Source organism: Tyto alba, unplaced genomic scaffold (assembly GCF_018691265.1).
Source record: "Tyto alba isolate M040663 unplaced genomic scaffold, T.alba_DEE_v4.0 Super-Scaffold_38, whole genome shotgun sequence".
NCBI lineage: Eukaryota > Metazoa > Chordata > Aves > Strigiformes > Tytonidae > Tyto > Tyto alba.
Window position 1 is genome coordinate 6,434,637 of NW_024881313.1, and position 25,938 is coordinate 6,460,574.

General features: G+C 47.0%; 1 protein-coding gene across 2 annotated transcripts in view; it reads left to right on the forward strand.

Moving 5' to 3' along the window:
• The first annotated feature begins 17,100 nt into the window (after positions 1–17,100).
• IGF2BP3 (insulin like growth factor 2 mRNA binding protein 3) overlaps positions 17,101–25,938 on the forward strand; it is a 117,813-nt gene continuing 108,975 nt past the window's right edge. Inside the window, exons 1-3 of one of the 2 annotated variants that reach the window (XM_042801782.1) lie at positions 17,101–17,415; positions 17,899–18,120; positions 19,446–19,506. In XM_042801782.1, the coding sequence (XP_042657716.1) occupies positions 17,946–18,120; positions 19,446–19,506 (236 nt within the window). In that variant the 5' untranslated portion in view covers positions 17,101–17,415; positions 17,899–17,945. Of the gene's footprint in view, positions 17,416–17,846; positions 18,121–19,445; positions 19,507–25,938 lie in introns of those variants that run through there. The other variant, XM_042801783.1, reaches the window with a different exon arrangement.

The window sequence follows — 25,938 nt, forward strand, 5'->3', positions numbered from 1 at the left end:
CTGGACAAGGTGGATCTTCAGGCATCCTGCAGACGTTGTCACGGAGGAGACTCCTGCAGTAAGGCTAGAGATGAGGGGTAGGTTAATAACAGACAAATAAGAACGGTCGCGTGCTGCCCTTAGTGACATATGTCACTCAAAATGCTTTTCTTATTGCTCCACTGTGACACGAGGAGCAAAACAGGGGCTTCTTTCCCCTACCCTGTGGTCAGAAACCTGCTGACCGTCCATAGGAGTTGGGACTCACCCTTCCAGACAGCAGAGAGCCAGAGTGGGGGAGTGTGGCTGTGATTTGAGTTACTGCCCTGCACCCCACGTGTCACCAGGAGCAAGGCTTCAGCTTTTTCCCTTCTGAGTAAGACCTAACTCAGCTCCAGCCTGGATTCAACCTCTTTCAAAATGCATTTTCGTCTTTTTCTTGACCGCAACATCTGGTCATACCTGTTTTTTAAGGAAGTGTTAATGGTGACTCCCTTTCTCCTGGAATAGGTGCAGTTTCTGTAAATCCCCGTGACATCTGTTAGTCTGCTAAAACAGAGGTGCTTCAAAGAGAAAGGAGGAGGAGGATGGGAGCAGGAATGTATCCTACCACTTGCTTCCCTGAGACAACTGCAGCTTCTGGCTCACTAGAGCGATAGACTGGGAGGTGTGGCAAACCAGAGTGTAGTATTTATTTATGCTCTTATTTTTAAACAGAACTGGTGAGGTTTGGCCATCTTTACCAGAGGGTTTTCATTTGTATAAAGTGTAGCAACCCTCTAAATGACAACAGTCAGTTCCAAGTCCACGCTGCCTGGAGTCATCACTCTTGGAGAGTCATCTCACCTCTGTCTGTCCTCCTCTACCCTGAAAAAAAAGCACGGAGCAGTATTTTTAAACAGTGAGCTTCCAAGGTGTCATAGGCGTTACCCTTTTTAAAAAAGCAGTCCAGATGATCAAATATCCCCTTTGAGAGAGTGTCACTCTGTCTCTCTACACAGATAGTCTGTGTTCCCCTGATGATGACCTGGGCTGGCTTAGCAGAGGATGAGCAGAACAGGTCCGATGGCTTCCCACCTCTGGGCTCTGGCTCCTGAGTTGAGACACTGTTTTCCTCCGTGGCTTCTGTACCCTGTTCAGCCCCTGTGGGACGTGATGTTAAGCAGAACTGCTGACACTCCAAGCATTTTAAGATACTCCTTTTGTAAGGTATGTATTTTTACATTAATATAGCCCATTCTGTTAATCTTTTTTGGCAGAAGGATGAAGAAGCAAAGTGTCCCAGGAGCGCTCTGTGCATCGTTTGAGTGCTGTGAAGGTGCCAGAGCTACCTTTACACGTTTGGAAACATACTTGTTGCTTGCAGGTGATTGGAGTACAGGAGTTCCCCTTTAGTAACACCATGGTAAAGTTTGCACACTCTTACAGGAGCAGTGTGGTTCCGAAGCTGTAACTGGGATGGCTTATGAGCACAAAGTTACTCAGGTGTTTTATGGACAGGAAAATTATGACACTATAAAAAAAAAAAAAACCTCTACAGCTTCTATAAGAGCTTCCTTCCTTTTGGGGATTGGTCTGGCTGCATTTTCCTGCAACACCTTGTTTTCTTCCCCCTTCTCCCTTTATCTTGTAAAGCACGCAGAGGGAAAGCATCCCCGGGAGCGCTGCGGAGAGCTCGTGCCTCCCACCCTGCCAGGCTTCCCGTCCTCCTGGGACAGACCAACACTCAGACCCCGCCAAAGCCCTGCTGTGTGTGTCGCAGCGATCCCTGTCCCTCTCAGGAGGAGCATCTGGCTCCTGCCCCCTGCCCTCCCAGCTTGTCCAGCTGCACGGTGCCGCGGGAGGAGCACCCGCTCGTGAGCCGCCTCTGCGTGTCCCCCCGTGGGCTGCAGGCGATAGAGTGACGGCTGCCTCCAGCAAAGTCCGTGTCCCAGAGGTGAAACCCACTCCCTTCCACAGCTGCTGGAGGAAAAAAGTAACTCCTGGCTGCTGCTCCTGTCGCAGCGCACCACACGGGGAAGCTTAGCAAAACCGAGGGAGAGGGCTGTTACCCTCTCTGGTTGAACGGAGAGAAGCTGCTGATGGATCCAGCTCTGGGCTTCACCACCCACCTACCCCACTGGGACTGGTGAAATGGATGGGGGGGGGGGGGGGTAACCAGGGTCTGAGCAGCATCTCTGCTCGTCTTCTGCTTAGCCTCGTAAGCAGCAGAGAGGATTTCTACTCAAATACTCCCCGAATAGCTAAAATCATCCTCTGCAGCAGGTGGAAATATAAACCTTCATTTTCCCGCCTGCGAAAGCCACCTGCTGTTGTCTCCTACTGTTTTCTGCTTTTAGCTCATTAGTTCCACCACGACTACACTGAGCTGTCTCGCTGCCTTTTACCGAAGGCATGTCAGAGGCAAATAAATGCATCCGAGCAACTGTTTGACCCGTTTGCTGCTGAAAAGCAGCGCGGACCAGTGTCGACTCCCTGCTGAATAACAGTCACGGGGAAGAAGCAGCCCCGAAACTCTGATGGCTCCAAACACTACCAAAGTCTTTTTGTCACAGTCTCTTCTCTAACATCTTCTGGGTGAGAAAGATGAGCCTCCGTGGCTATAGTGATAATTTTATGAGTTGGCTTCTTAAATATCAGCATGACAACTGCTCATTGAAGGGTGCTGCCAGCTTACTTTCTTGACGGCGATATCCATGCAAAAACTTCCCCTAATCTTCTACTAATCATGAGGAATGTGGGTGGGACCCTGAAGAGCTACTCAAGGATTTCCAAAATTTCACCAGGTGCATTAGATCAGGCTTAATGGCAAAAGGCTTCGCTTTGATTGCCTTCCTTGGGTGGGAAGGTGGTCTTCCTCTCTGACAAGAGAGAGCGTTATCTAAATCAGCATCACCTTTATACTCAAAATACAGTTCCTTCGTGACAAAGATGGAAGAGAAAAAGCGTCATGTGGAACAGAGTTAGACAGGCAGGGTTTGCTGGTTGTCTGGGTGTGTCGCAAAAGCTGAACGGCATTCATGAGCTTCAGTGGTGGGAAGAATAGTGAATGTACCAGAAACAGAGAGAAAGGAGGTGTAAGGAAGGAGTTTCTCATTGCTTTGTTAAAGCATACTGGAACATGGGCAAGGAGAGGGGGAAACAAGCTGCAAGGCTGAAGACAGCCGTGCAAACTGTAAAATTCAGAAGTAGCTCAGGCAGTGACTGAAGAAACAGGAAGGGGAAAGGGAAAGGGAAAGGGAGAGGGAAAGGGAAAGGAAAGTGGGGGACACAGTGAACAGGAGGAACTGGAGAGCAACGGTTTGTGGAGAGAGAAAATTCTGGTACACACCAGGGGACAATCACACTGAGGTGAGGGCAGGTGACTGCGGAAATTTTGTGATCGCTGCCTATGGATGAGAGTGGGACTGAGCAGGATGAAGATGTAGAAGACATTCTGTTTGTCCAAGAAGTGACCTCTGGCAGTGGATGACACTACCCGGAGCTTTCTGCTCGATCCACTTACCACAACCAGTGCTAAGACTTTCCCTACTTGCCAAGCCCTCTCACTGTCCCCTTGTCTCTCTGCAGCACCGAGAACTAAGTCACCTCCTTGCCTCCAGCAACAGTGAAGTTTCTTATTACGGAAAGTTGGTTTGTACTGAATCTACCTGTATGGTATTTTGCTGTGTACAAACTATTAACATTTGAATCAATAGCCATGGAACTTGTAAAATTGCAAAACAGCAGTGAGGTTTGCAGAGAGGAGAAGGTGGTGTTTGCAGTCGTAAAGGGTTAGTAATAATAAAGAAGGAAAAACTTCAGTTTCAGGGAGAGCTACAGAAATACTCTTAGTTTTCCTCTTGCAACTAATACCTTGTTTTTCTTATGGAGTCAGACAACTCTTCAGTTACTGAGTGAAGAATATGGATTTTTCACTATTGCCCTCCTCCTTTTTTTCTTTGCTTTATGCTGGCATGAATTTGCTCTTCCTGTCAGACATCAGTTACTGCAAACCCACAAAGATCTCATCTGCTTTCAACTTCCTCTTCTCGGCTCAGGGTCTGCACTGCTTCTTCTCCAGCATAGTGCCAGTTTCTTGCCAGAAACTGTCTCTGCTGTAGCCAGCATCTGCCCGAGCTTGAGAGCACGCTGACCCCAGCTTTTCCGTCGGCGGCAGCTCCGCGAGCCCACAGCTGCTCCACCCAAATCTCTGGTGAGACGTTACCACCACTGGAGTCCTCCTCACAGGAGGGCAGCCATCAAAACAGACCTGTAAAATATCCGAGTGCTGCTTTTGAAGAACAATCCCCTGAAGGGACTGCTCAGGCACGTTACATCGAACCACTCTTTCACTGCCCCTTGATACTGCTTCTTCTCTGCCCTGTCCAAACCCCAATTTGAACACACAGGGTTTCTTTCCCTAGAGCAGCAGTAAGGCTCCAGCAAACCTTGACTTTCACCAGATCTGTTCTGAGAGGCAGATGGGACCCCTGCAAACAAGGAAACCTACAGAGAGACGAGGAGTGCTCTTCCCCATCGTCTGTTGCCCAAAGCACAATCGTATTTGTGCTGATGGGAGCAAGCGTTGCACCAGCTACTGTGCCAGAAATCCTAAAAGCAGGGGCCAGGTAGAAGGCAGTGCCCTGCACAGGGATCCCCGGACAAGAACAGTGTGTAGAAATCCTGACAACAGACTTCAGTTTGTGACTTCAGCCTTCTGGCACGGATCAGGATGGCAATAGGATAAAACTCCTGCCAGAGGACATGGGTACCGACGCACAACAGGGCTGAAGCGAACTCCCCTTAAGGAGCAGGGGGATGGAGGCACAAAATACTGTTCAGTAAGGAGGAGAGGGGAGGGAAGCAGGTAGAGAGATGGAGAGGTGGAGATAACAGCTGGAGGAAGAAGATCGGGTGGGAGCTTAAGGTCAGTATTTGAAAAGGGAAATGGGGTGGAAATAAAACAGTTGAAACAGGAGCGACGTGGCTGTGAGTTGGGCAAAGGGAAGTAGACTGGGTATGAAAATAAGCAGCACCAGAGGTTCGTCATGCTTTTTCTGTGTAAATACACATCAAACTTCATGACTAGCTGCCTGTGTCGAACAGCAAGGATCCTGTTGCCCTGAGAACATGAATGTGAAGGCATCAAAGAGGATAGGACTGTATTTTACGAGAAGAGATGCTGAACGGGTCTGCAGTGACTGTGCCAGTACCTCAGGTGTGTTGAATCCAGCCTGTTTTGGGGTACAGCTCCCGCAAGGTGACTTGTTCTCTGTTTTAGTGCTTGCTACCCTTTTTCCTTTGGCTTTTGCTGGAGGAAGGGGAAGCACTTTGAAAATCATTGCCTAGGACATCAATCTTTCCAAGATCAGATTTACGTATAGCACTTGGGAAGGGTGGTGTGTTTTATCTATGCAGGCATGTAAAATCCACCTTCTTGGGAACCACACGTGTACACACTCTTCCTCTGGCTCCGCTATCTTCTCTTCAAGACCACAGCCAAAGAAAATAAGAGAAGCCAGCACCCCTGCTAGGGGCATATGTCTGAATAGGCACAAGCTTAATAACGTCCCTATTTAAATATGTATGGAGCCAATTGTGAATTGTTAATGTAAAGCACGAACAGGCTAAAACATTTTGGGGTGGTTTGGCTTTCCCTTGGCGCCAAGGTTAGGGCACCTTCCGCGAGGTCAACGCAAAGGAAAATATTGGTGTCTTCCCTTCTCCCGCTGCTTTGAAACCAGCATCTCTGTTGGTTTTATTCCCGGTCTTTTGTGACTACTGCAAAGGAGCATCGTCCAGAAGGCACCGTGTGCTGGTTCCTCAGCGGCTGCTGCCCTCCCGGCCCTTTTCCAGCCGGGGTCCCCTCGTCCCCGTCCCCCCCGTCCCCCCCCCCCCCCCCCGCCGCAATCTGCCAGCCCTCCCCGGCCCCGGCGGGGGCAGCCGGCCCGGCCAGGGGCTGCGGCCGGGAGGGGAAGGGGCTGGGAAGCCTTTCGGTGGGGTGTGAAGGGACACCGGGTGGGCGAGGGGGGATGGGAGAGCAGCAGGCAGCTGGGGAAGGAGGGGCGGCGGGGGGGGGGGGAACCTCGGGAAGGGGGGGGGGGGGGGGGGCCACGCTGGCGCGTCCCGGGGTGTGTGTGTGGGGGGGTGGGGGGTGGTTCCTCGTCCCGGCGCTCCCGCCGCTGCCCCACGGGCAGAAGCGAGCCGCCCCCGGCCCGCGGGGGCCGCCCGAAAGCCCACCGGCCATTTTTGGAAGGAAAGGCTCCCTCGGCTTTGTCTGGGTGGCCGGCGGGAGGGCGGCGCGCCCCGCGCTCCTCGCCCGTGGCGGGGTGCGAGGCGGCGAGCGGAGCAGCGCTACGGGGGTCGGGAGGGGGGGGTGTGTGTGTGTGTGTCCCCCCTCCCCGGGGATCCTCCGCACGTCCAGCCCGCGGGATGAACCTCACACGCTATTTCAATCAGTGAACCCCCCCCCCCCCCCCCTCCCCGCCTAAAAGCATCCTGACTGTTGTTGGAGGGGAAGGGAGCCCCGACGTGATCCCACGGAGTGTCCGACAACCCCAGAGCCACCTTTGTCCCCAGCGGCCCTGCTCCCCCCTTTTTGCCCGGGGTGGCATCAACCCTGGGCACCCCCAGGTCGAGCTCCGGGGCGGCTCTGCCTCCCCCCAGCCCTCCCTGCCCCGGACAGAAAGATGTCTCCTTCCCTGCTCAACCTCCCCAAGCAAACCGGTCCCCATAAGCTTCGGCAGGTCTCTTAATTAATCATTAGGTGGCAACTGTTGCTCCCAACGTGGGGGAAAAAAAGAAAAAAAAAAAAAAAAAAAAAAAAAAAGAGAGAGAAGGGAAAGCATCATCTATTAATTTTAAAAGCCTCCCCACTCATTTTTTGGGGTACTTTGTAGGGTCCTTTCAGTCAACAACCCACCTACTCAGCTGGATGTAGGGGAACCCAGCTCAGCCCAAAGAGTTTTCCGTTCAAGCGCCCGGCTGTGGGGGAACGGTGCCGACATAAACCCAAGTTCCACCACTGCCTTTAAATTATCTGTTAGATTGGCCGTGTGTCTGCAGAACCTGTTTTATGGGCTTGTAAACGCCATTAAATCTGTTGGGTTTTAGCAGGTACCGCACGTTTCTATCCAGCCTCTATTCGTGGACTTCCATAGTAAACCAGGAATATAGAAAATTTACATTTTGGAGTTAAAATGGTATATCTGGAGCCAGCTACCACCCACCATACCAGCATAATTTGACTCCACTGGTGGGGCATGGCTGTTCTTTTTGAAGAAATACTACACGATGAGTGGAAAAAGGATAGTTTCCCCCATTCCCAAAGGGCAGTTCTCCGTGGCCACAGGCAGGTGTTTTGGGATGCGTCAAAGAAAAGGCAGCATTTCATCTGTGATGCTAATGAGCTGCACTGGCCACTAGTGCTTTATTTTTCCTCTAGGACTTGGTTTCTCCAGTCAAAGGCAGCCCCACCACATCTATCCAGGACATTTCTTACTACATGACACCGTTGAGCTTTTTTCCTGAGAATTGTTGAACTTCTTCAAAGAATAAATTTGCTAGAAAGGAACCCATTCTTCTCTTAGGACAACTCCTTACTGTTAAGGAAGGACATCGGCCACAGCTGAAAGGCATTTATGATTTTGTGTTAACATATTCTCTCTCGGTGCTGTTTTCTGATGAATTTAGTTACATATAGATCAGAGTTTAAAACAGCAACTAACCCTAACGCAGGTTCTCCCTCTCAAGGCAAGGAAAGGTTTTCATCTGTCGCTTGATTTGCCACCAATGGGGATTTCTGATGCAGTCAGGAGTATGGTGTTTTGGCATATCTAAAACTTATTCCCAATTTATTTCAGGGAAGAGAATGGATTTCCTGGAAAGACTAAGTGCTGTATTCAGTATTTAACTGAAATAAATGCTTCACCTCTCATACAAAATAACAAACCACCCCTTTAATTTTACTCTGTTGTTGCTATTTCTTGATTTTTTTAGTTTATTTCTTAATTTTAGATGTACTTGTTCAGGACTTAAGAATGTTTGTATCCTTAAAGTGTATAAAAAGAAGATGAAGAAGAAGAAGAATAAAGATATAAAGTTGGGTTTGAGATAACAAAATTTTTTTAAAAATTTATCAGAAAATGTGTTACTAAAAAGTAATAGTAAATTAACACTTTAGCAAGAACAAATTAATCTAGGAGGAAAACGATACACTGACGGAATATAACGTAAGTCCAAAAGAAAATATTAGCTTTATTATTTTAGAAATTCCACAGTTTTGAAAATAAACCTTGGATTTAGTATGTATCCTTAAATTTTGAGTATGGGTTCTACATGTATGGTGTTTATAACCAGAAACAGTAATCTGATAACCAGATCTCGAAGGTGTTCAGAGCTTTCCACTGCTTGACCTACAACTTCAGGACTGCAAAGCAAGTCCTGTCTTGTTTTGCCTCTTCACCAGGCTCTGCAGAAGTTTTAAGATGAGACTATGTGTGCACAGATACAGTGTCCTGTGCTATAGGTTTTCCAACATCAAAAAAAAAAAAAAAAAAAAAAAAAAATCAGACCCCAACTTTTTGTACAAGAATAAAACTAATCAATTGCAACTTTATTTGCAGCAGATGGAAACAGTACATGTCTGTATACAATAGGGTTCTTGTGGGGATTTCAGGTATAAAATCTCCTATCTTTTTTGCTCCTTTTTTCACTCATAATTTATAGAGAAAACAAAATCTTCCCTTAGGCTACAGTTTGTCACGTTTTTGTTTTGGGTTTTAGTTTTTGGTTTTTTTTTTTTTTCCCCCTCTTCCTGTTCCAAACAGTTTCTAAGCTGTCTAGAAGCATGTATGGGGCAAAAAAAAATTTTTTCTTATTTGAAAAGAAGGTGCTGTTCCCTCTTTCCTAATTATTAAGACAATTGATCTTTGAAAGTCAACATTTCCCTGCTTCTCGTTAGAATACACCCATGAACCACTTCGAAGTTAGTTTTGAACCTCTGCAAGTTCCTTACAGGACATGGGGAAAACCATAAATTAGATTGACAGCATTTGCATCCAGAAAGCTGATCTGGTTTGTTCTGTTTCTTCAAAAGCCAGCATTTGAAAATCCCATTTACAGCTCGAGAGCACAACCTTTTAGCCAGGCCAGGGAGCGATTCCCTAAGAAACTGAGTGGGCACCTGTTGGCCTTTGACTTAACAGAGCAAGAAAACACTTTTGTCTTACTTTTGCCACTGCTTAGCTCCCTCTGCTCACACTTTTCTCTTTCTCAAAGTAAATAACAACAACTTGCTGAAAACATGTGCACATTCAGAACTAGCAGTATTAGAGCTCATTTTAGCTTCCTAAAGCTTAAGGCAGCGTTAAAAGTGTGCAATTAAAATTAAAAAGTCAGGATATTAAAAAAGTTATATTCAATCAAATTATTAGAATACTACTGAAATGAAACTTCCCCTTTTATTCCTATAATCTTAGAAATACAGGTTTAATTATTTTGATTTTTTTTTTCTTTTACTTTAAGAGAGAAAGCTTTTTTTTTACTAACTTGCCAGTGTTGCAGGAAATTTAACTAGAATTTCCAGATTTTCAGGGTTTAATTAAGCAACTTGAACACTCAATTCATTTAGGTTACTTTATGTCTGTGTTTCATTGCCATCAAAACTGATATTTGGATTTTTTTGTTTTGAAAAAAAAAAAAATTTGTATTTTGACTAGATCCATATTTCAGTTCAGAATTAGGATTTCATTACTGAGTATTGATATTAGAAACCCACACAGAGCTACAACAGGGAGGTACAAAACACTTCTGAATTTTCCTGGATGCATTATTTAATGTAGGAAAGGAGATTGAAGCATTCAATTAACATTTCTTTTTTCACCCAAAGAAGGAAAATAAATAAATTCTGGCATTTTTTTGTTAACACAAGTTTGGCTGTATTTTTACATTGTTAACTTATGGCAAATAAGGTAGGTTTTAGCCTTGCCTCTAGCTGTTGCCTATGAGAATGTTTCACTGACTGTTTACATATAGGCTAGGGCTTTATCACAGGTCTGATGCAAGAAAGCTGAATTTTTTCTCTGGCCTCTGTGACCCCATTATGGTACTTGTTAGTGTGCGTTCTGTGAGCTCAGCCTCACTCCTACAGCACGACTATAGGTTCAAACAATGGACTCAAAACAGACTTGCAAAAATAGCTTCAAACTAGACTTGCAGACTTCGGTTTACCTAAATATATAATTTGTTTCATGTTTTCCTACTTGATTCTCTAACTTTGGTTTAAGTGAAAGTTTAAAAACGTTTAAAAACTCACTTAAACTGTTTACTAATGCAAAAATTCACAGAAACAAAAAACATTTCCTGAAGAAAAATTTGAACCTGAAATTTGCAGAAACTGCTGCTTAGTCTAAGATATATTTGTGTGCCTCCAGTTGCATCAAGGATTGCTCAATTGAGATGTAAATTGAGCTTTAAAACAGGAATTAATTAGCATGAAAGTAACGCTATATGTATGCACTTCAATTTTGTTAGACTAAGACTTGTATTTATTTTCACAGGCTATGCCTTATGGGGGTGCAGGGAATTTCTGTTTTACAGATCTCTCTTCTCCTACTTAAATACTTACTTTTGTAGAAGTTTTAGTTACTTAGCTACTTTTGGCAATAACCAGGCTGAACATAAAATGTTTTAGAAAAAAAATGAGGTCAAACTTCATTGACTAGTTAACTGTCAGAGAAGCATAACTTGGGGGGGGAAAAAAAAATATAGGTATTTCCTCACATAAAAAGATTGTGCCAGCCATTTTATACTGACAATACCTACTCAAATGGATCTCTTGTAATCAAAGTTCCCTAACATTTTATGCCTAAAAAATATGTATGTTATACTAAGGTAACCCGTTGCAAATTAAACAGTTATATGGTATGGCTTTCATGAGGAACACAAAAGACTAATTTATTTTAACCAGATATGGAATAACTGAAACAAACTAATGGAATTATTCAGATACAAGCACTAATAAGATACTAAGCAGGAGGAGCCAACAATCCTGCAGCTCAGCCTTCAGCCTCACAGGTAGTTTAAAATTACCATATACTCTATAATTCACAGACTCAACTATTCAGTCTGTTTAAGAAGCAGAGCAAAAACAAAAACTCGACTGTATTTAATATTAGGTTGCTTTCTGATCTTGAGAAAAATATTAAGTAGCAAATTATAAAATATATACTGTGTTGGGAAAACACATTTTAAATACAAACATTTGTGACCACGTTCTTCAGAGCATACATGCATTAATGGCCAATTTAAACAGCTATTTTCATGAATGTTACATCAAAATTGGAACGCTTAGTCCTGATGAAATTTGTAAAAGACATAACCAAAATCTAAACCAAACTATTGCCTGAACTGGAAGGCAATGAATTCTTATCAACCCCAGGCAACAGAATAAATATATTTTAAGATATTCAACCAAATTAAAAGAAAAATAAAAAATAGTAAGCTCTAAATCTTCAGCAGCTAGAATCTCCAACTTTTTTTTTTTTTTTAATATAACAAAATAACTAATTTAAATCCAAAATAAAAATTTTTAATACTAAAACCAAAATGCTGCAGAGTCTCTTCAAAGGCCAGCATTACACCAGATTTTTTAGAGAACAAGAGGTGGACATTTTTTTCTTATTAATAAATAATGGCTACTTGGAAGGAACTCTGGGCATCAAAACCTAACCAATAGTAAGTATTAAAACGCAGATTTAACACTCTTTCCCTATAACTTTAAGATATGGAAGGTCCTGGGGCTGGATTCACCACAGCCCTATGATACTGCTAGCTGAAAACAGCACTATCGCACTAGTAAGGCAAAATATATTCTGGAGAGGAGGGTCTCATTGTTCTCGCCAAAGGGATTTCATGCTTGGGCTGCCGCCCCATTTCCCTCCCTTACTTGATAATTTTTTCCCCCCTTTGCAAAAGATCTCCTTGATCAAAGGAGGAGCAAACATGAAATATATTCTGATTTCTCTAAAATGTAAGAAAATAAAACAAAACAAAAACAGAACGAAACCCCATCTGATCTGAGTTAAAATACATTTAACTGGTGAGAAACACTTCTACTTCTGAAATAACACCTTCGTTTTCAGTTCTCCACTCCTTGTAAAAGCCCCACCAAATATTTTGTAGCTAGAGGAAGCCATGTTGGCAATTCTTCCTGTCACTTGATCAAATAAACTTCTGAATTTGTCTGGCTGTATTATACATGATATATTTATAATTTCTCCACATTCTTCTTCCACCACAATTGAAATGATCTCAGGTTTCAGATATCAGACTGAAATATGATAAGTTCTATTTTGAAAGCCCCATTTTAAATCCAGCTGTGCCAAGCAAAGTGAACACTGATGAAAAGTTTCTGTATATACGTATTCAAAAAGGACTGCAAGCTATTTTCACGTCACTTAAATGTACGTGATCAGGTTTTTGTTTTGCAAGATCTGTTTGCAAACGTTGGAAAGCTGAAAATAAGATAAACCTAGCAATCAGTACTCGAATAAAGAGGTCCCTGGACAAAATAGAAAAAATGAAATACTTACTTTCAAATCAGCATGCAGAGAATCATTCTAAGGCACAGTCACAATGTTTTATATACCGGAATAGTTATTTAGAAATAGTTTGTGTTATTTTAGTATAATAATACTGTGATAACGTCGCATGAGAAAATAAAGAATTCCTGTAACTTCCCGGTGAGCAAAACAGCACAGACAGCTAACCTCTTCATATATTTTTATTATTATTATTATTGGAAAAAAAGAACAAAACAAAACAAAAAAAGGACTCGAACAGAGCTGGCTACGATGTTTCATCTCAAGCCCTAAAACTTCCGATGCAACCGTGCAATTTATTTGTTTCCTTTCGCGACGGCTCAGCCGCCCGCCGCGCTCCCGCTCGCTCATTCACCGGCTTTTGCCGTATTTCGCGCCCGCAGCCCCGGGGCCGGAGCGGAGCGGAGCGGGTCCCCCCCCCCCGGCGCTCGGCGGGGCGCCTCGCCCTCCCGCCCGGGCGGCGCGGAGCCCGCCGCCGGTCCCGGTGTCCGGGCCGGCCGCCGGGGTTCGCGCTCCGGTACGGGCGGCCAGCCCCTCCGGTAGCGCCGCTCCAGCGTCCGCCGGCCGCCCCCCCCCAGACCCCGGTGGCCCCGCAGCTCCCCGGCGCGGGCACCGGCGGCGCTCCCCGCCGCTCCTTTGTTCGCCGCCCTCCCGGCACGGCTGAAGGGAGCGGCACCTGGGCTCCAGCCGCCGAGGACTGGAGACGCCCCCCCCCCACACACACTCCTCCCCACCGAAACCGGCACCTCAGCGGCGTGGCACCCACTTACCGCCGTCCAAAGCCCCGGCGCGCCGCCGGGCGGGAGCGGGGCCGGCTCATCCCGTCCCTGCCCTGCCCGGGGCCGCGGCCGCCTCGCCCCCCGCCCCTCCGCCGCGCCGCGCCCCGCCCCCCTCGCCGCCGCCGCCGCCGCTTTCGCGCCACGCGCCGCCGGGGCCGGGGCGGAAGCCAATGGGCGCCCGCGCCGCGGCGGCGGGCGGCGCTGGTAGGCGCAGGGCGCAGCCAATGGGAGGCGGCGCCGCGCCACGGCCCCGCACCGCTTTACTACGAGTTACTATGGCCGCCCGCCGCCGGGCGCGTGGGGCGCGGAGCCGCCCCCGGGGCTGGAGGCGCCTCGCGGAGGGGAGGGCGCGGGGCGGGGCTGCCCCGTCCCGTCCCGTCCCGTCCCGTCCCGTCCCGTCCCGTCCCGTCCCGTCGCGGGGGTGGCCGCCCCTTGCCCGCCGCGGAGGCCGGGAGCCCGGTGAGCGGGGTCCGCCCCGGCGGCGGTCAGCTCGGAGCGTGCTCGGCCGCCCCCCGCGCTGGCTGCCCGGCCCCCCGCCACCCACCGCCGGAGCGGCCGCGCCTCGGCCGCGAACCCAAGCGGGAGCCTGCCGTGGGCGGCGGTAATCCGAAAAAAAAAAAAAAAAAAACAAAACAAAAAAAACAAAAACAAAAAACACCCCCCCAAAAAAAACCAAACAACTACAAAAAAAAAAAAAAGAAAAAACCAAAAAAACACCGCCCTCAGAAAATACGTTTAGTGGTAAATATCGAGGCTGCGGAAGGTCCAACGTGCCACCCGCCCACCGTGCGTGGAAGGGGGGAGCCGGCAGGGGCGGGGCGGGGCGGGAGGGGGCTTCTGACCTGGGGAGGGGGGGAAGGAGGGAGCGTCGTGCCCGCCCGTGGCCGTGGAAGCGGGGGTGGACGGACACGGCGGAGGGTTTCCGCGGCTCACCCCGGAGGTGGGAAGAAGCACATGGTTGAGTTTTAATTCTAAATGGCAGACTGTCGTAAAAGCCCTTGCTAATTAAAGATTGGCTTTGCTTCCTTGTGTAGAATATTTATGTAAGTATTTTAACGTCTTCTTGGTTTGTGTGGGTGATAAACATAAACATGTGAAATCCAGAAAAAAAAAATTTAAAATTTTTATAATGCCTTTTCTTACAGAGGTGGCTCAAACAATGCGTTAACTGCGAGAGAGAATGCTCAGATGTGTGCTCATGCATTTGATTTGTGACTGCCAAAATAAATTACCTCTCGAATTGTAAAACTATATTCTCAATAACGTTAAGGTTTGGGAGCACCCAATTGATCTGAGCTGTGTTCATCTGTCCAGGGAAGAGGAGATTTGCCAGGCAGCATGAGCAAGTTTTTGTTGATTTGCCTTTTTTGGCATTTAAGATTTGGATTTACTCTTGAAACCACCAACCAACCCACTCTTCTTGACAAACAAAGCTATACATTATTTAGCTTTACAGAAAATATTTCAGCTTATTAGCAAGATGTTTTCAGAGTATCAAAAGAAAAAAAAAAAGATTGCTAATAAGCAAGGGCATTTTTTTCCCCAATCATCTGATTATAAAGCGGTTTATGATGTTGTTGGACAACTGGTGCATATTGTTATCATGAGCTCTCAATCTTAATTCCTTAAAAAAAAAAAAAAAAAAAAAAAAAAAAGGAAATCTTCCAGCAAAACAAATTATCAAACTAAAATATTAAATGAAATATATGCACCTTGTTTGGCAGTTTTAAGAGGAAATACCAGATAACGCTCTAGACCAACCATGTAGAAACGAGCACACGCAGACTGCCTTATAGATTCAGTACAAATCAAATTTATAAAGAATGCCATTAATTTGCAAGAACAGTGACTAAATCCTTTCACAAGTTTGACTGAGAATTCAGGAGTGAAGGGGGGGGCTGTTTTTAACTTGGACAGGCAATTGTTTATTTTAGCCAGACTACAGAGGATGGGGTTATGAAATAGAAATTCATTTAGGAAAAGTGCCACATCCAACATCGAAAAGTCATAACAGATTAATACCGTAGGAAAAAAAAAAAAAAAACAAAACAAAAACAAAAACCAAAAAACCACACAACATTTATTTCTATCCCCAAGACAATTATTCGCTAATTTTCTACAAAATGGAAGTTGTGATTAAATTCTGATGAGTGGAAGACAAAACACTCGCTTTCCTCAATCACAAGCTGACAATTAAAAGTTCATAAAAACAACACGGCGATTAAACAATGGCTTGAAATCCCCAATATTAGTTTTCCGCTAAGCCAAGCGCTTGGATGCGCCCAGCAGAAGGGCCGTGGCTCCAACTCGCTGCAACATTCCCCCCGGCCCCCGATCATCCCACAATGGGCTGGGGCTCCAGCCTTGATGGAAAGGACATGTCTCCTTGCATCATCCCACCACAAGCGAAATCTCCAGCGCCTTGCTCTCTCCCCCCGCGGCCCCTCCGAGCCCCGTGTGCCACCGCCGCCGCCGCCGAGCCGCCGCGGCCGGAGCCCGCGGGCAAAAAACCTGCCCCTCGCCCGGCTCCCGAGGGGATTTAAATCGCCCCCCCTTTCATTCTATACTTGCTAGAAGTTAGGCACGAAACTGTGAAGCGTTCCTGTTTACTACGGGTTTCCAGACGTACTACAGGACATGTGGAAATCCATTCACTGCTCGCTAATAAAAGCATTTAACCGTTTTCCGTGGATATACCTATTAAAACGTACCGCGAGCAGCCTACCACGGAATAAATGAAACCTTCGGCTAAAGTGCGTTGAATTATTAAACAAAACCTACTAGATCGCTATATTAAACACAGTGCTGGCTTTCATTTCCGTATCCTTTCTTCATCTTCAGGCAACATTTTGTTTGCACTGGAAAGGCTCCACACCCCCAAACCCCTCCCCCACAAGCCCACCATTGTATCTGTACGAATGTGGGGAATTATGAATGGTTCCTTAAACCGGGCCGGGGGCGGGAGGGGGGTGGAGGGGGTGGGGGGGGGTGGGGGGGAAGGAGGGGGGTCGCCAAATCCCTTTGTGTGCCGCTACCAGCCGAGGGCAACGGTGCCTTCGCGTTTCCCCCCGCGCCGTCCACCATTACGCAGATGGGAAGGGAGCGTGGTCCCCCCCGCCCCTCCCCGGGCCGGGCAGCGCCGGAGCGCGGCTCCCTCGCCCCAGGACTCTCCTCTTCTTCATCATCCTCCAACTCTTCTCCACCCCTTTGTCTTTTTTTTTTTTTTTTTTTTTTTTTCCTTTCTTTCTTTCTCTTTTCTTTCCTCTCCTTCTCTTTCTCCTCCTTTCCGTAAGGCTCAGCGCAAGGGGCACGGCGAGTAATGCAGAAACATTACCATATGGGGCTCCTCCGAGGCTGAAGAGACCCCCCGCCCCCGCCCCACGCAGCCCCCCCCCCCCCCCCCCCCCCCCACAGCACGCAGCCGCGGAGGCGCTGCGCGGGAGCGGATCCCCGCTCTCCCCCGCCGCCTTCCCCCACCCCCGTACACCCTCCCCCCTCTTTTTCTTCCCCCTCTTCTTCTTCCTCCTCCTCCTCCTCCCCACCCTCCCCCCCAGACCCACGGTGCCGGGGAGCGGGATCGCCCAGGCACGACCCCGATGAATAATCCCCACAGCCTGGCACGGCGGGGGAGGAGCGGGGCGGGGGGGGGGGGGGGGGGGGGCGGGCATTGCGGTGCCTTTTCCCCTCCCTCTCCGGGATCACACCCCTCTCGCACGGGGGGAGGTGCGGCTGCCCAGCCGTTTTTGGGCGGCGGGGGCGAGCGGCGCGGACTCCCCCGGTGGAAGGGCAGAGGCGGCGCGGAGCGAGGCCGGCGCCCACCCAACTCCGGTTTTCCTCTTCCCCCGCCCTCCAGCCCCCTCTAAACTTGTCCTGTCCTGTCCAGCCTCCCCCCAGCCCCCCCCCTCCCCGTCCTTCACCCCGGCCCTCCTTCTCCTCCTCCTCCTCCTCCTCCTGCTTCTCCGTGAGTGTGTGTGCGCCCCATCCACTCGCTAATTGAAGAGCTGGGATTCCTCACGTGAGAAGTTGATTTGTAGTTTGAACACGTGGCTCATTCAAAAAGCCGGAATATTCAAGTAATTTTTTTTTTCTTTCTCTCCCTCCCTCCTTCCCTCCCCCCTCCCCTTCTCTGTGTGGTTTTTTTTTTTTTTTTTTTATACTGAGAGGCGGCGCCTGCACGCACGTAGTGTGACATTTTCATAGTCCGCCTGCTGCTGCTAAAGGGGCTTGGGGGCAAGACAAAAAAAGTAGTTTTTTTTTCCCTCCCCTCCTCCTTTCCCTCTCCTCAGCCCGCCATCCGCGGTCCCGGCGCTGGGTGTTTCCCCCGCGCCCCCCATGCGCCCGGGTAGCACGGCAGGCACTTAGGGCTCCCGTTTGGATACGCTTTTTTTTTTTTTTTTTTTTTTTTTTTTTTTTTTACCCCTTGAGAGAGAGAGGGAGGGACACAAGCTGCAGATCTGATTTTTTTTTTTTTTTTTTTTTTCCCTGTCCTCTCTCTCTCTCCTTCCTCCATCGCATTTTGTTTTATTTCCCCCTTCCTCCCCACCTCCTCTCGCAAGACGAGGGTTGCAGCCCGCGGTGCGCGCCTCCCCGAGCCGCCAGGAAGATGAACAAGCTCTACATCGGCAACCTGGGCGAGAACGTCAGCCCCCTCGACCTGGAAAGTCTCTTTAAGGACTCCAAAATCCCCTTCTCGGGCCAGTTCCTGGTGAAGACGGGGTATGCCTTCGTGGACTGCCCCGACGAGACCTGGGCCATGAAGGCCATCGAGGCACTTTCAGGTGAGCGGCCCCTTCCACTCCCCCCCTCTCTGCAGCCCCGACGGCTCCCGCCGCCCGCGCTCCTCCGCGGCCGCGGAGCCGCTGCAGCGGCGGGCTGGGCCGCGCCGCCGCTTTGGGGATGTGTGGGGGGGGTGTCCCTACCCCCCCCCCCCCAGCCCCCAGGTGAGATGCAAACTGTTGTTTTCCTAGCGCGGCCGGAGCCGCCTGGCCTTCCCGCGGAGGCTTTGCGCGGGGCTTGCGCGGCGGTGGCCCCCCGGGAGGGGCCGGCCCGGCGTGGCGGGGGAGTGGGGCTGGGGAGGGGCGGGAGCCTGGGCCCACGGACCCGCGGCGCGGCGGCTCCCATGTTTTTCCACACCCCACGGCCAGCCCTGCCCGGCCGGGGGCCCTCACTGCATTGGGGGGGGGGGGTTCGAGGAGGGGAGAGCGGCGGGTGCAGTGAGGCGGAGGCGGGCTGCGGGCGCGGAGCCTTGCGCGGGGTGCGCTGCGCTCCGCGGGGCAGCGGCTGCACCCCCCCATCCACCCCCCCACTCCCCTTGGGCACAGCTGGACCCCCTCGCAGGGGCCGCCTCCCCCCGGAGCGGGCGGGGGCTCCCCGCGGCTTGGCGCAGGCCGCAGGGCTGGGGGCGAGCTGCCGAATTGCCCCAAACTTGGGAGGGGGGGGAGCCCTGCCTGCCCCCCTCCCTGCGCTGCCCTGCTCTGTATTTCGGTTTCTCTTCGCTGCTCTCACGCACCCATCACCGCCTCCAGCAGCGCGCCGGCTCCTGGCTCCGACATCCTGTTTTTGTGTGCTTAAAAAAAAAAAAAAAAAAAAAAAAATTTTTTTTTTTTTTTTTTTTTTTTTTTTTTTTCCGCGTGAAGCGGCTTTGCGGAGGTCTGCTGGGAGAGGCTGCCTCGGAAAAGATGGTCTCGGGCTGCGCTCGGTGTCTCGTTTCGGCTCCCTTCCCGCCCGCTTCCGCGCAGCAAACCGCCCGAAGTTGGAGGCCCGGCGGCGGCGCGGGGGGCGGCGGAGCCCCCGCTCTTCCCTCCCCCGAGATGGGGCCGCCACCGGCTCCCGCTCACGGCGTTTCACGGGGCGCTCGGAGCCCCGGGGCTGGGGCGGAGGAAGGGGCCCCGCTCCCCGGCGGCAGCGGCTCGGCCCCGGGCTCTGTCGCCTTCCCGGGCGCCGGGTCCCCGCTCCGCCGGTGCCCGGGCTGCCGATGAACCGGGCTAACGTGTTGCGCTCCCGTTCTCCGCTTTACACCCTTGCGAACCCTTTCCGGGAGATGGGGACGCGGGGGACTCGCAGCCGCGCTCCAATATTGTCCCCTTTCTGTTTATCTCTGCAGGTAAAGTGGAGCTGCATGGGAAACTCATAGAAGTTGAGCATTCAGTCCCTAAAAGACAAAGGTAATTCATTTTTATTTTTTTTTTTTTTTCCGCGCCCTTTGCCTTCGGTTACCCAGTGAGAAGCAATTCGAAAAATGCTTAGGTTGGTGTTTCTCTTCCCTGTAGATAAATGGACCGCTTTCTTAAACCCACAGGCGTGCACTCTGTGCTGTCCTAGAGGTTTTCTAGAATCACTCCATGTATTTCTAATGTAGTGTCTTGGCCGGGTAACAGTGGTAGTGTTTAATTTATGAAAAAAAAAAAAAAAAAAAAAGCTTTTTTGTGGGAGAAGCGAGTTATTATGGTCTGATGGCAAATGATTCAAAGATTTTTAAAATTTAAAGTTCTGTGAGAAGAGTTAAAATCTGGGTGTTAGCAGGAAATGAAATGTGGTGTTGTGTGAACTGTATAACGGGCAAGCACATGAGCCTTGCTCCAGAAGCAAAACGCATCTTCTAAATATACTGGTATACATATTTTTTTTTTTGATCCTGCCATGTTGGAGTCTGCAGCATTTTATAGGCATGTAGTAGAAGTCTCATCCGTATTTGAGAAGATTTTTCATCACTGTTTTGAGCTGGTCTATAGAAGTAGCAGGAAGAATGACTCCTTCCCAATAAGGACAGGATTTATGCATCCTTAATTTCTAAAAGTATGTTTAATTTTTGCAAGGCAGTAATTTTGTTGGGCCTCGTGTAGAAAAGCAATACTTGCAATAAAGCAGGGTAGAATTTTTATACTGCCTATAGCAATTCAGCCTGCTTCTTTCACAAATATTTAGATTATAGAAAACCTGGCATGCACTAGAGAGTAAAAGCAAAATAGATCAAACTTTCCACGTGCTTGTTCCTGTACTCCATTATTCAATCTGGGAAGTATGTCTGTGTAACTTTGTTAAAAGGGTCTTATGCTCTTTCAGGGTTATTTTTAAAAGTACAGTCTTTTTAAAATAGTTGTTTTGAAAAGGTGAATTAGCTGTCTTGAGGGACATTGTATCTTGGTATTTTGAGAAATAGAAGTTTAATCACTGTTTAGTGTTAGAGGAAAGCTTCCCCTAAAGTATGGAGGATTTTTGCTCTAGTTCAGGAGGGGAGGAACCACTCTCAGGACCAACTCATAGCATGTTAATCTTTATGGTAATAGATATTTGATACTTTTCATTGGAAATTAATATGCTGTGTGTGTTCTTTCTCAATATGCAAGGTATATGGTTTTGATTTACAGTAGCCTATATTTCAGATCTTTTGTATATAGAAATGCTGTTGTAGATGGAATATATTTTTAGATTTAAGAAGAAAATTGCACGTGACATATAAGAATTGATATTTTCCTATTAGTCTGTAATAAATAAAGGTATTATCATGCTTATTAGGCTTAAGCTTGCACAAGTAGTATTCTATTTATGCTGTTGAAAACAAATTAATTCATATAAAGGTAAATTTAAAATCACTGGTGCCCCCCCCTTTTTTTTTTTTTTAATCATTATTTAATGTGCTCGAAAGTATTTTTTTGTTCTTTCAGCTGTCAGCTGAAATGGTGTAAAAGTCCATTCTTCATATTGGGAAGCATGTCTTCCTATTTGTTTGTGAATTAGCAATTATCAGAAACATGCATCTGTCTAACTTGTTGAAAAGAATTCTGCACTGAACTTAAGCATTTTTCTAGGCATGCGTTGCCTACGTATAGGCATATTGAAAAAATTGGGAATGTAATTGTATCAGCATACCCGTATTGCTTCTCCCAAAGCCCTTATTTGTTAAAACACTACTTCATTGTGCAGTATCATGTTGGAATGTATTAGATATAGTTCAGATTTATACTGCTGTTTAACAGAAAATTAAATTGCATTTCTCATAACTGTACTTCATTCCCCTTTTGTTTCCGCTTCCCCTGTCCCAAAATCAAATATAGAAAGCCACTTAAATTTAATTGACTGGCCCCCGTATGTAAAAGTGACTATCTCGTTCCTTTTATAGATGTCTAATACTTTTGTTTTTTTTGGGGGGGGGGTGTGTTCAAAAAGTTGGAGATTTTTTCCATGTCTCTATAAACATTGCTTTCTGGGCTCATATTTAGAGTTGTTAGATACGTGTAAAAACAGTTTCCAAACGTTGACCATTTTGGTGAAGCTGGTTATTAAGGTGCTTTCAAAGTAACTTATTTGAAGTCTTTGTATCTTTTTACACAGGGGGAAGGTGTAGATGCAGCTGGGGTGTGGGGGGGTGTTGATCACCAGGCCCACCCAGTGTGTTTGCATGCTGCAGGGCCGGGGAGCGCTTTCCAGAGAGCCCTGTGCACTCCAGTGTGTGAGATACGGTTAGAGAAGTGACGCCATTTAAAAAAAAAAAAAAAAAAAAGTGGATGCGTCAAGTCTGTCTTTCAACATGAGTGTATGATTAATAGTTTGGTCAAATGATTACTTTATAAGAGCAAAAGTTGTTTTGTAGTGCACTGAAATTATTCAATACGTTGTATTGACCTCTGCTGCTGTAAGCCTGCTTCATGGAAAGTCCTAGCTCCCCTCCTTACAATCTCCTTAAATGCAATTTTTATTTTATTTTATTTTTTTAAGCAGAGTGCGTACATTATCACTTGCAAAGGTAGTTTGTGAGTGTCTTTCTCCAGAGGCCATTGAGGTGCATGGGAAGAAAGGGTAAGGGTTTGGTAATCCATATCCTTGTCACATAAAGGAAGGTCAAGAGGTGGTGTCAGCTAGGGTTGCCATAAAGTTGAGCTGAATCCAGAAGACGATGGAGTGTGCCTGGCTTGTTATTCGGGGTGAAATTCTTGGGCCCAGTAGTCACTGCATTCCAGCCCTTGCTGGATCTTCAGATTTGAAGTGGGCACACCCAGGTTTGCAAAATTACCTTCCTACCTGCTGTGGAAGGAAGGAGAGAGCCTGTGTGTGTGGCTTTCTCCCTCCCCTCCCCCCTGGAAGCGTTTAAAGACAGACAAGGGGATACACTGTCGTTGAAAGAAGGGGCCTGGTCAAGGTTTCCTTGATGGAAGGGTGGAAAATTATTTTTGGGGGAGGTGCAAAGTATTTAATAAGCTCCGAGTAGATTCCCGACTTACTATTGAAATCTCAAGGGAACGCCAAAGGAATGCAGCATTTCTGCATTCAGACCCCTCGGTGAGGAGGAAGGCTATTTCAGTATTTAAAGGTTTAGGTCACTTTATGCAAAAGTTGGAGACGGCATTGTGATAATGCTGACTGCTAGTCACGCTCTGCGAGGGAAGGCAGGGCACCGTTAGTCACGATCGCGACTTTGATGAGTTTTCTTCTCGCAGAGCAGCAGTGGCGGGCGGAGGGTGGTGGCAACCCGTAGCGTACGTGAGCCCCGTGCCCATGAGACCTGTGGCACGAGGCTTTGGGTACGACCTCGGCGCACTCCGAGAGCAGCTGGTATCTCGCAAGGCGGGGGGGGACCCTGCAATCTGATTATTCAAATGGCCCTGATGTCATTTGTGTGCGGTGAGGGGGGAGGGCAGGCGCTGACTCTGGGCGCCGGGTGCAGCCTCCAGGCCCCGGCTGCCATGTCCCGGTGGGCCTCCCGCCCAGGCCTGGCCTGCCCTGCCTGCTCCTGGGGCTTCCAGGTGCCTAAAATTCTCACACCGCCTCAGCTGTGGTAACGACAAGGTGTTTTTCCAATTAGAAGGTTAATTTTCTTCCCCCCCCACACCTGGAGGGCTCTTTGAGAAAATAGATTTAATACGTCTCTTGGGGGGGGGTTGGTTTGGGAGAGGAGCAGGAGAAAAGGGTAGCAAAGGTACACCTCGTAAGTAACTTTGCCTCTTAATGCGCTGTGCTACATGGAGCACAACGACCTGCCAGCTGCACCTGTAATGCTGAAATATCTGAAGGCTAATTTGAGGTAAACAGGCCCAAAATCCCTCATGTAACCACCTCTGTTCCAGGGGCGAGCGTTGCGCCGTTGGACGGGCGTGAGATTGTGTTGCTGATTTTCAGTATGATGAGGGTTTGTATCTTGTGCATTGCGAGGTGGTGGGAAATGACTTTGTGAGGCTAAAGTATGTGTGGTGGCTACAATGGTCACACTTGTTAAAAAAACAACAACAACAACAAAAAAACAAACAAACAACTCAGTGGTATTGATTTGATAGCTTGGCTTCTGTAAATATCAAGCAGGGAGAAACATGCTGAATGTAAGAAGACGTGATAGAAAATATGTCATGTATTAGCTGTATTTGTGCTCTTCTGCGGAAAGAGGCAGAGGACCACGCCTGAGTCCAAACTAGAATGTTTTTGAGAGTGAAGGGCCAAAACTATGCATAGTGATTTTTGGTTTTTTTATGCTATGTTTCCACATTTATTTTTGCAGATGTGAACAGGAATTTTTTTTTTTTTTTTTTAAATCTTTGAAAGTTTACAATTAGAGTGGAAACAAATCTGGATAGTTGTGATTCCTACACAGACAACAAGTCATTATGGCAAGAGCAGATAATTCTTCACTAATCATGTTAACTGTTATGCTGTTGGAAGTTTAATTTTTATAACTCCTCATACTGTTTGATCATTAAAAAAAATAATCCTTTCTTGTTGCAGTTTTTAAAAATAATCTAGTGTATATGAAACACAGCTCTAAACGTATGTCCTGAAAGATTGATCCTGTTCTCTTTTTGCTACCTTCCCTTTATAGAAGGTACACTGAGAACACACTTGTAGTGGATCTTAAACTGTGCGTAGATACGGTGAATTATGAAGGGGTGGAATAAAAAATAACATTTTGGAAGTGTAATTCAAGGGTATTAAAATATAATCAGGAAATGTTTAAAATTTTTTTTATTTCTCCTTTTTTTTTTCCTCTCAAGCATGGGGTAATAACATTTTCCACATTTTTGAGACCTTGAAGGTGGTATTTTTGTAAAATGGGGCTGTGTTCATTTCAGTTGCTCTTTTAAGTGCAGAGCATAGGACTCTACAGTGCTGGAGTCCTTTTATGGCTTCTGGCTAGCTACTGGGTAGACTTCAAATGAGTAGTTTTGACCTGAAAAATTCTTAAATGGCCTGGGATTTACCTACCTAACAGAAAATGTGAAGCTTCCCATAATGGCCATGTGAGAGGGACCCAGGCAGAATTAAAATACACCTAATACTTAATCACGAACAGAGCTAGCCCTTCAGGGAACCTCACAAAAAAGATTCTTCACTCTTTAACCTGCTCCTCTCTTTAATGTCGTCTCGGCTTTTAGGATTTGATTCTCCTGGGATTTTGGTAACATACATAGTGCCATGGAGCACAGTTAAAGACTCCCTTCTGGTGATTTCATCCTTACACGAGCCCTGTGAGATGGGCACAGGGCAATATTGATGTAGGATTTTTTTTTTTTCCTGTAATTTAAGCGTCAGATTTATTCTTGGAATTTGATTGTTCAGAATCAGTAAATAGATGGAGAATGGGTGCAAAAACTAAATGCTGTAAAATCTAAGTAAGGAAGATAACTTTTCATGTTTTATAGAGGGGGAAGGATAGGTGGAAAAGCTTGAATAAGATTGATGTACTTAGAGTTTAGTTCCAGAGTGCTTCAATACAATTCTCTTTCAATGCGTGTTCTCTCATTTTGTTTTCATACACAAAATGTTTATCTGCAGGTCAGCCCATTCTTTACTTCAGATGATGCAGTGTGTAGAATTATATGTTGAGCTATATGCTAATTACTGTTGAAAGCTAAGATAAAATCATAACTTTTCCTTATTTTGTCCAGAGATGTGGCATTGTTACCAGAAATACTTGTGCATTATTTGATAGTTTTAGTCTGAGGCTTCCATCCTTAACTTTTTTTTTCTTGGGCACGTCAAGTGTATGCATTTATTTGCCATTTCATCCCGTATCTTTCTGTATGAGTCTTATTTGCTGTCCAACTAACAAAAACATTGTTGAATGTGCTGTCCGGAATATCCCTGGGTGTACAGGTTTGGAGTGGGCTGGGGAGATCAGTAAGCTCAGTGCTTACTGGTGCCACCCAGCTTCTCTAGGCACTTTCATCCGTGTGGGTACTTCAGTGGCAGTTATTCTTTCTCATCACCTGAAGTAAGTAATTTGGCTTTGAAAAGTTTCTGTATGGGAGTAAGAGCTCCTGTGTGTTTGGGCATGTTTCACGTAATTAACAAAAAAAATACATTATTGTATTCTCTCCTGTTTTTGCTTCTTTCTATACCTGCAATATTGGTTTGTGAGTGTGTGTTGAAAGATGCATATGTTTAAGAAGAAAAACTTGATATTTGTACTTGGATACTTAACAAATGAAGTGTGTTATTAGGAGCAATATTAGAGTAAATATTAAAATACTGCACATATAATGGCAATAAGAATGGGGCTAAAAACTAGGTGGTGGTTTTTTTTTTTCTGTAAGTGCATTGAAATTTCAAAATGGAAAATGATATGAAATTATAATTGTTATTTTGATGAAGTGTATTATCATGGCAGCTGG